Source organism: Falco naumanni, chromosome 11, assembly GCF_017639655.2.
Source record: "Falco naumanni isolate bFalNau1 chromosome 11, bFalNau1.pat, whole genome shotgun sequence".
NCBI lineage: Eukaryota > Metazoa > Chordata > Aves > Falconiformes > Falconidae > Falco > Falco naumanni.
This window is the reverse complement of record NC_054064.1, coordinates 21,506,244-21,517,064: the sequence shown is the minus strand read 5'-3', so window position 1 is coordinate 21,517,064 and position 10,821 is coordinate 21,506,244. Positions and strand designations below refer to the sequence as shown.

Genomic DNA, 10,821 nt, shown 5'->3' with positions numbered 1-10,821 from the left:
GCGCAGGAGGCAGGCGTCGGCATCCCAGCATTTCTCATGAGTGGAGCAATCCATTTTGTTGATCCACCAGCTGGCCAAAAGGTGGGGAGAGTGCCAGGTTCCCTGTCTGCCTGGTGCTAACCAGCTGGCCCTGGGCAAGCTTGGGAGCCTGCAGAGCCAAGCCGAAGGCAGGAGGCAGCGTGGGGGAGCTGGCTGGTTGCTGAACTTGGAGCTGGCAACCTTACCCAGCCCAGGAAGCTGTGTAATCCGCACGGCTGCAGCTGGGGATCTGAGGACTTGGCAAAGCGGGCAACCTGCCTGCCAGATTTATTTTGGTCTGTCAGGCAAGGTCACCAATTAGTTCCTCTGGAGCATTTCAGCTTGGTCGCATCAGGATTTTCCACTGTGAAGCTGCAGCGTGGTAGAGACTGATGCCCAGCTTCACGGAGAAAAGTAAAAGACTTAGATACGATGTAGGTGCTTATATACAGGACTGAAATCCTTAATACTCCCTCTTATACCCTCAAATAACAAAGTCTATTGATGCCTAATTTTCACAATCTGTGCAGCTCTCCAGCACTCTAAAGAACAGCCTTGGCTCAGAAGTGTTGGGAAACCCATGAGATGCAGCCCCTTCTCACACGTAGGGCGTGAAAAGCCTCACACAAGGTCTTCTTCCCTCTACACCCCTTAATCTCTATCAGTAAGCCCCACAAAAGCATGGTATCTGTGATTATGCTCATTCGATGATAGAACTGTGGTTTCCAACTATTTTCATACAGCGACTTAATGCGTTGAACAGCCACTGGAGATGTAAGTCTTCTTCCCCTCCCCACCACCTGCCAGCTGTGTTTCAGAAGGGGCAACGTAGCTGCCAGAACCTAGAAGATGATTTCACGTATGGAAAACTGTTCCCAGGGAGCTCAGGGCCCTGGGAAATGGGGTGCGTATAACCACCTCTTCAGCATTTCCTGGGGAGTAGTCTAGGTAGCTGTCAGGCCGGAGGGGGAAGATACCTTAGATCCCACCTTATAGTGCTTAACTCTCCTTTGTACGGAATTTAGTACATTGCTCTGGCGAGAAGATTGTGCTCTGGTTTCAGACACGTGGAAGTCAGGTCTTGTAATATCTGAGGCAATGGGGACACTGGCTCACGGTGCAGAGATGTCCAAGTTAGCACCAAGTGGGAGTGGTATAGCCACGTTTCACAGAGGTGAAACACCACGCGGAGATCCCAAGGTATCTGCGCTGAGCCTGAAGTAATGTAGGCAGGTTGGGGTCACGGTGAGACACAGATCTGTCTGCCAGTTCTAACCCCAGCCTGAGCCTGTGTCAGTCTCTCATGCCCATAGTGAATCTAATCTGTGTATCATGCCCTGAGTCTCACGGTCGCGAACAGCTCTTGAATATTAATAGTTCTGTTTTGACCACATAAGCAGGATTCCATATAAGTAGAGTTCTATCATATTAGCTTATTCGGCCCAAATTCTTGGCTCTCTTTCTTTTGCTATAATTATCTCTTTATCAGCTGGCAAGGAAACAAAGCATCAAAGCAGCTCTAGATAGAGTAAATTCTCGACTGCATGAGAGGCAGCTATGACCACTATTAAACAAGACAATTAAATATTGTTTCACATAATGTCTATAAAGAATGCTGTGTTACTTCTCTTTGTGAAGGTTAAGATGATACATGGAGGAAATAGTGTAAAAAAATAATGGAGATAGGTTTGAGGGGAGCTAGTCCCAACATTTCATGTGTTTGTCGCCACTTACAGTATTTTGAAATTAATTTCATTACTGAGAAGGTTTTAAGAGTCATGAAAATGCCCTGAAGCTTCAGAACCAAAAGGGGCTGTGATCCATTTTCCCAGTGAGACAAACCAAAGATGTGGCAAAAGCCTGAGGACTGTTATTTCAGCACCTTAGTTTAGGACTATATTTGTTATAGTGACCCTTGCAGACTTCATGCAGGACTTGCGGTTTGATGGTGCAAGTCTCCAAGTTAGTATTTGTCTCCAGCGCACTCACAATTTACCTAAAGGCAAAATGCATCAAAGATGGTGGAGAATGTGGCTACCCAATATCAGGACCCAGGTTTACTTGGACTAAATCTATGCACAACCTGATGAAGCCCACTTTGCTGCTGCTGTAAAGGTTTTGATTTAACTTTGCCTCTATTCTGCAGATGGCAATTGGAGTAGTCCAGAATAATCCGTGGAGGTCTTGGATGTTCAAACTCCTTCGGGGACAACCTTGCCTAACATCAGCAACCCAGCTTTACACCACCTGCTGTGTCACACAGGTCTCTGGCCCTTAGCCTGTTTGCAGTCATAGGTGAGTGAAAGATACTGGAGAAGGAAAGCACAGAGAGGAGAGGGAGAGCAAGTTTGTAAAGCTCCAAAAGCTTCGGCAGGCTGATGTTTTAACGTGGGCTACAATGTGAATTTTGACTGTGCCTGAATAGCTTCTGGAGGGGCAGGGTGCACAGCGGCGGGGCTGCCCGCTCCCCAGGAGCGGGGCCAGGGCACGCTGAGGTGCCACCTCGGCTTTGCAGAGCGAAGCTGAACATGTCAGTGGACGCAGGTAAATAGGGAAGGGAAACTGGGACATCAGGAACAGGCTACACATAATGAAGGGAAGGGCTGTGATCAGAACTGTCTAGAGATAATTCCTGCTTCCCAAACCCCATCTGATTGATAGTAAATTTAACAATATTAGGACATATAGGTGTTCACTGTGAATTACAGCTAAGTGAGCTGCAAGGGGAAAAAGAGGGAAAACCATCTTTTATTTTTTTTAGCACATTAAAGCATTTTCAGGTACCAAAATAACAACCTTCTCACACTGATAGAGGAAGAACCTTAAGTGCTATTTTTTAACAGCTTTGGAGTTTCTTAGTAAACTGTTCTCCCAGCCCCACTTGCAATGTAATTACTGCCTATCCAGCAATAACAGAAATGAGAATGTCTTAGGCAATGTCTTTTTCCTCCAGAGACAATGTGAAATGGTGTTCAGAAAGGTACGGAATTGTAATGTACTTACAGGAAAAAAAAAACCCACAATAGTAATCAGCGTGGAGGTTAGAGGGAAAAAAAAAACACACCAAACTTTGATTGGAATTTATATAAAACTGCCTGGAATGTATCAGACCTTTAAATAAATCTGGTGGAAAAAGATTTAGACGATTGTTAGTAAACAAAAAAGCCAGTAGATGGCACGAGAGACCTTGAGATTCTACATAAAGCTCAGATGGCCACTAATAGCTACTTCCCTGCAACCTTCTGTGCTGTCTCTGGTTTTAGCCTTAACTACTGTATTTGCTAGATTCCTGAGGTTTCGTATTCATCAGCTGCACTTAGATCCACACAGTACATTTATTTTTAGGGACTACTAAAGTTTGTTTAATAACTCATTCAAACATGCTGAGTAAAAGCCTAGCTCTGTTGAGTTTAACCATTGACTTCAGTGGGGTTAGAATTGCACACGTTACTTTTTTTAATGCTCATGCTGTGGAGCAGGCATTTCATTTCCAGGAGGGATCTGATATTAACAGTTTTGTCCTTTCCTATCATGCTGCAGCTCCTTTCTCTGGAGCAGAATGACCATGCTTTCCCGAGAGTCACTGTGTCATTTAAAATTAGTGAATCAAAAGAGCCAGGTCTGATGGACAAGAGGTTTGTTGTCTTTGTCTAGGATACAAAAGACTGTGGCTCCAACAGCCTTTTGCCTATCTCACTGTAATAGCAGGATCCAATTCTAGGCTTTTACGAATAATCCGCTAGGGTTTAACCAAAGCTGCCCGGGAACAAATTAAGTACCTTGTTTTGATTTTTTCCAAATGTATAGTTATTTTACAGTTGGATGAATCTGAAAATGAAAACCTTCAGCTTCCTTAACAATAAAATATACTCATGTGGTTAGGCGATCTAGTGGAAAAATTTACTTTTCATCTCTAGAATCACTGAAGAACTTGCAAAAGACATACGGGACTATAAATTCATAAGCATTTCTGACTCCATCAAGTAGGCAAGTAGTCATATCCTTCAGATGCAGAAATGAGGCACAGAAATCCCTGGCCTCGTGCAAAACTGCATTACAGAACTGCAAAGACAGGATTAGGACTCGATACTTAGGCCTGTGTCTTTTTTTCTGGTGCATTGTTTTAAACAATACTGGAGTACTGTAATTGCAAGGTCATATTCCTTGATTACTACAGTAGAGTCCAGAGTTCATTAATTCATATCATTGAGAAGCACTAGGAATGAAAAGTAGAGTGCATAAAAGCTCAGACTGTGAAGTATGCATTTTAATACTTGGTAGGTGATATAACTTTGCTTTGCTTTGTAAGGTAGGACAGGAGTGATTTCCAAATGAAGTTTAAATCTGGACTGCAGATATCCTCCCAGATGGGTTGGAAATGTCTGTGTGGTGCATTAGAAACTCCAGAAGGGCTTTTTCACACTTGTACTGCTAATGCTTTTAATTCTTTTGGCAAAATGAGCTGGTTCTATGTCTTTTGCTTTGCTGTGCCCACTGCCAGCCCCAGGCTTTACTAACTTTCATTATATTTGGATTTTAGAGCTGCAACATCAGTGGAGTCTTTCAGTCAGTCGAAGGCATTCAGCTGTCTCAGCAAGAGGGCACTGACAAACAGGGACTGGACAGGAATGAAAGCTGCCCCTTTGAAATGGAAACAATCAGCACTGTGCCTCACCCGTGCCCTCCACAGACCAGTGAAAGGAGCATCCCTGGGTTTTGCTGGCACCTGCCTTCCCCCCTGCCCGCGCCTGCGCCCCAGCCCAGGCTGCGGCACTGGTAGAGGAATGGTAAGTGGATTCCTTGGCCGCTGTCTGATGTTGTGGGGCATTTCCACCTTTCTTTCCTTGTGTCCGGAACAGTGCATGAGCTAGGAGGCTCTTTAGGACTTTTGGGCTCAAGCCGTTACACGCAGCATCTTGCTGTTGGGAGCGTTATTGCCCATGACCGCCACAACCAGTGGAAAGTGCCAACAGAGGAGCTTTTGCTAGCGGAAAGGCACACGTGTGATTTCAGCACTGGCAGGATACTTTTTCCCAGCCACAACAGTTTAGCAGAAAGAGACGTTCTGTTCTGGGGCTCCCTTTAACTGGGGAGCCAGAGATGCTGGTGCAGGATCCAAAGCCAGGCTTTAGCAGGGACAGGCCTGGCCTGGCATGCTTATTACTTTTTACCACTGTACAGTGTGTATTATTACGTATCATCATTGTAGGATAAACTAATACAGGATTGCTGATCAGTCTTTGCCTTCCAGTTTTTTTCCAATGACTTTAACAGTCTGTAAATCCTTTCTGGGAGAAGGCGTTTGCCTTTATGAGCTGCTTGTATTTTTTGGTACTGTACATCCCAGCTTGATCATTGTTAATTAGTGTCATGCTTCCGTGTAGATGACTGTGTTTTACTGCGAGCAGAATTACTTCTCTTACTAATGGCTTTTTGCTGTTACTGAATTCCTGCTATAGTAGTTGAGCATGAAAGCTCATTTTTCTTCTCTCACTACACCTCTTCACTACCCTTGTCTTATCTGAAGTGGTTGACTGTCAAAAGTTTCTCTTTTGTAAACAAGTGGATTAAAAAGGAAAGGTGTTGGATTAAAGATGACAGTCTGATCCTACGAAAGTCAATGGCAAATCTCCCATAAGCCACAGTGAAAACAATACCAGGAAGAAAAGGGCTCTCCAGGTGTAATATTAGTGTGCTTTTTAAGGAAAGCGGATGCAGTATTCTTCATTTCCCCTCTTGTTTGGGGTTACTCTTTTTGCAGTGTAGCACTTCTCATGAGTTAGCAAAACACGGCATTTGTAGAGGGGATTTGTGACTGCTTTATTACAAATAGAAACAGTGCGAGAACTCATGTTACTGGTCTTAGTTTGAACGTACTTAGGTAAAGAAAAGCTGTTGAATAAAGTGCTGGCTATCTGTATATACACCCAGTACACATAAAGGTTCTCAAACACAGTGTTACAGACTAAATTAAGGCTGGGGGAAGGGAAAGAGGCAGGTACCTCCCTTTTTCTGTCTGTAGGTTATCTTCAGGAGAGAGGCAGGTAGCAGGGCTCAGTCTACCAAGCCCTGGTGTTAGCAAACTCATAATGGCTTACCTTCTTCTGGAAGTAATGAAGTAAGGAAGTGCAGTACACTGAGAAAAACTGGGTCTTTTCTAATTTCAAGTTCAAGGTGGCAAGCTGCAGCTTGAGAGAGTGAGAGGAGTACTATACATTATTCGTGTCTGCTCTTGAAGGAAGAGCACTGAGAAATACTGTTCTGTAATTGTAATTGTTCAGCTATTTAGTCTTCAATTGTCTTTCTGATAGCTCAGTTTTTAGTTAGAAAGAAAAGTGTTTTCTTTAATGACAGTTTCCTGACAGCACCTTGTCCATGCTAAGGCTTCTCCTGGAAGGGCATGCTGGCTGCTATTGCCTGTTATGGAAAATATATCGTGGCTCACTGCCTGGCTGATTTGTGCACAAGGTGAAGAGATACTGTGTTGTTGCTCTGAGTTTGAAGGTGTCACCTATCCCTGGTCCCCCCTGGGGTAGGAGGGAATTGCCTTTCTACATAGGCCTAGTGAAAGCCAGCTGACTGACGCTCCGCTGGTTAAGCACAGTCTAACTGTCCTGCTTGTGCTGTATTTTAGCTTCCCAATGCTATTGATCTTACATTTTTTTCTCTATTACTTTTTTTGGAGTATTTGGAATGCTACCTGATATATTACTGTTCCCTGAAGTTTTTGAAGCCGTCATTTTCATAGATACACAATAGGAGATGGTAAACCAAAAAGAGAAAGTTCCTATTCATACTTTTAGTTTATGAAGCAACAGCAGATCCATTGAAATTCAAATGAAAATGGGGACTGTGTCACACACTATAGCTCTCTGGAAAGCTACAGTGGGAGTCTAGCAGTCCAATTCATTCTTTTGTAGAATGTACTAAGGCTAATGGTCTTGCTGGGAGTAAAATGTATTTTTTTGCAGAATGGTTCCAAGAACAGACTTTGCTCTTTACCAGAAAACATGAAAGAAAACAAATGTTTACTGTTTCTTTAGTATGCTAAATATGAACTTCTTTGCACAATGGAATGTTAGCAGTAGCCGTAATCATGTTTTCCTTTCATCACCTAGTGAACATAATTTTAAGAGAGGACTGTTGTAATTATATTTCAGATAAAAGGAAGCAGAATATCTGGATAATATTACAGTTGGTCTGACTGTTTTGTTGATTGGGAAAAATAAAGAGAGAGTGCACATGAATACTTATTTAATGCACAACATATTTATTAAGCAGTGCAGACTGTACATAACGCATTTGACTTTGGATGCAATGCAGTAGGCTTATTTTCTTCAAGCACCTTTCTTAATATTTTGCTACAGCTATTATGTTCCCTTCTTATCTGTCCAGCTATTCAATTATTTGTATAGTATGTCTATAGCACAACACTAAAGCATTTAGCTTAACTACAGTCACCAGTGCAGGTACAATCAATGTCAGCATCCACAGACTCCACAACATCCTCAGATGCAGATCTCTTATCCCTGCTCCTCTGCCATTCCAGCAGGCTTGCAGCAGTATCTGTCAGAAGAGTGAATCCATTGTTAACTAGCATCAAGCAAATTAACACATTTCAAGGAAATACTGTTTTGATGGCTGCCAACTCCCTCATCAAGTAAAGAATGAAATCCTGCCCCCACAACTGACATCTAACTGACTCATTGACTTGGAGCAGGATTTTCATCCATGGTATAATTACTATAATACTTCCCTAAAACCAAAATGAGTAACCTTTCATGAAGCACAAAGACAACAGGCAGGAGGCTGTAAAAGTGCTGGAGGTAGCCACCACCAGTGTAAGACCACCACGTACCAATACACATCAGCAATCTCTTTTTGTGTCAGCACTGTATATCACCGCGTATTTCAGCTGACTATTTGCCGAAGTTCATTCAGAAGGATAAGCCCTTTGGAGAATTTTCAGAGGTTCATAAACTTCTAATTAAAGTTTCCCATATATTGTGAAATCTGGCAGAGCATTGTCAGTTGCACTATTAACCTTACCACACTGCTTTATCAACAGCAGCTTGAATAAGCCATATCCCTTAATGCTGAAATAATCTAAACGGAATAATGATATTCATCTTCCCAATAAATATTCTTAGCTAGTTGGAGGTTTATTATTGCATCTGCAAGAATATTAGGATATCCGTTTAGATTAAGTTTGTATAATGAGAATGGGTAAAGCTTTCATAATTTTACCTCCATTTGTTTTATCCCTGAGTTGGACAATACATTTATAACCTGCCATCTCTCATCACAGGGAAAGCTGGAGACTGCTGTGTGGGTTCAGGTTGTATCAGTCACTTATCTCCTGGAATGCTAACACTCTCCTTGGCTATATTACTGTCCAACCTGAAGCACACGTTTTGCATAATAAACTGGTTAATAAATATTTCCCAGAAAGATGCTGGAGATGCTTTTAAAAAATATGTATTTTCAGACTGCAAAATGAGAAATGCTATAAAATGTTTGAGGTCTGTTTTTGAAATACATTAATTTTTGTTATGTCTCTTTACCCTCGGACCCACTGTGGGCCTGATCACATGTAGGTGGTAGTTCCTTAGGCAAACCGGGTTGTCGCTGAGTAACTGTGATCCCGGTGGTCAGGGCTTGTGGTGTGTTTGAAATGTAAACCAATATGTGGACTTAAACTTGGAGTGATGTCTGTAGTCTTAGGAACTTGACTAAGGCAGTCTCACTGATTTGAGGACAACAGGGGAAATTCTGCTTCCTTGTACTTCATTTTATCCTTGCTACATTGGTGACAGGGATGGGGTCCCTCTCTTTTGAAACAGCAGGCTATCAGGTCTGAGCTCTCATACAAAGAGGGGAGAAAAGGTCTTTGTCTGGTATATGCAAATACAGGTTCTCAGCCTGAGAAAGATGAGGATTTTGTTTCTATTGCTTCTCCAAGTTATCGAACAAAGAAAGAAAAATAATAGTTTTTAAAGGCTGGCCTTATATTTCTATTGATCCTTAGCCTGAGGAAAAGCAATTGTCTTGCTAAAAAACCACACATGGCAACCTTTTCCTTCCTCCTCCTCCTCCTCCTCAGGATAAAGAAATAAAAAAAGTCCTTGATTAGGAGTGCTGCTAGCAGACTTCTCAGTCTCTGGTTCAGTAAATGAACCAGAGAAGCCTGCAGTTGCTGTAAAAGCAGCACTAGCTGCGACAACTAACATATCTTTTTTTATGATTTTCCTCTTTTCTCACACGTTTTTGTGAGAGAATGAGACAGCTTTATTATAGCTTAATATTCTGAGGCAGTGAGTGGCCTGGGGTGATGACATTTCAGAGACAGAGACTTGGACACACAAAAGAAATCTGTGAAACATGGATATGACAAGATTTGGGAAGTTTTTTTTTGTTGAGGGTGGGTTTTTCTTTTCATAAAAGGATGCATCTATTCACATCTCAGGGAGCTGTCAGAAAACTATTAGCACTCTCTTTGTGCTACTTGTTGAATAGGCTATTGTAGATAGTTGACTATTACAGAGATACTCATTGCTTTTATGGGCTGATTCAGCACATTGCAGATATTAATAACATGAGCAAAGTGCAAAGTTCTACACAGATGTTGTTCAAAATTGGACATAAAAGACTCTGTTCCTCTCCAGTATTACTCAACACAGGGGTCCGTTGTCTTCAGTGAAACTACTCTGGATTATCCCAGCTAACAATGCATTTGGCCAACAATGGTTAACACTGAGAAGAGACCACTTCAGTAGATACTCCCTAACGGTAAGTTTCCCTCTAAGGTGTGTATGTACTGTGTAATTCATTAAAAGATTTAGGAAGGAATGCACCAGAAATATCTGTAGGTTCCACGCTGGATTATACTCCCTTGCTTATACAACTTCAGCCTGGACCTGTGTTAGACAACGCATCACATCCATGACAAATTAGTGTAAGGGAAAGGAAAAGAAGGCCTGGCATGTGGGGCATGAGTGTGTGTGTGTAAAAGTACCTTCAAAACCAAACCATGTTTGGAATAATCTAGAGAACATTTCAGCAGTGTTTTTTTTGCTGATGTATTGCACAGTGGCATAGTGTGGCAGCCTAATCACAGCAGTCATGTCACACTACTTGACTGACTTTCAATTGCCTTGCTTGCCCTGGTCCACACAAAATTGCAGGCTGTAATGAGCATAAAAGGACTCAGTGTTGCTTATCTCAAATTTATGAAGATCCTGAAAATGTGAAAAAAAATTTATTGATCACTACTGCCCCTTTTACCACCTCAAATTTTTTCCTCAGATGATGCTACCTGCCATCATCTAAACTAGCTTTTAGCTGGCCAGTACTGTCAGTGGTTAGAGCAAATACTAAGGGGATTAAAAACAGCAGCTCAGAGAGGAGCCAGAGGAATACAGGTCTGCGCGTGGCTGTGCTGTGTTTTGTTCTTTCAAGCGCTCTGACAGAACTCCTACAGTACGTGACACAGAGAGAGAAAAATATCGTACCTTTTGGGAAACAGTGGAAGCCAACCTTAACCGAAGTTTTTTCGATTGGAGTACAGTCTTTCATACATTTCAGTACTGGGTCAACAGAGTAGCACGTAGATTCCTCTCCATCAACAGTAGGATTTCGATTCAGCTTCACGTAACTGCGCTGCAGCTTGCACCCTAAGAGGAAAAGGAAAGGTAGTTAAAATTGTAGAAATAAATCCCAATCGATCCTTGCAATAATAAAAGTCTATATTTTCTCTTCAGCTTTTATTAAAACAGAGTTGCCTGACAAACCATTTTCACAGTA

The 10,821-nt window shown here is 42.2% G+C and overlaps 1 protein-coding gene across 1 annotated transcript in view; it reads right to left on the bottom strand.

Annotated features, from left to right (window-relative positions):
• Positions 1-7,271: 7,271 nt before the first annotated feature.
• The window catches only part of LOC121095876 (vitellogenin-1-like), a 43,346-nt gene continuing 39,796 nt past the window's right edge, over positions 7,272-10,821 (bottom strand). The window contains exons 35-36 of the mRNA XM_040611252.1: positions 10,530-10,691; positions 7,272-7,584 (exon numbers count right to left, since the gene is read on the bottom strand). Of these exons, the coding sequence (XP_040467186.1) occupies positions 7,466-7,584; positions 10,530-10,691 (281 nt within the window). The 3' untranslated portion in view covers positions 7,272-7,465. The remainder of the gene's footprint in view (positions 7,585-10,529; positions 10,692-10,821) is intronic.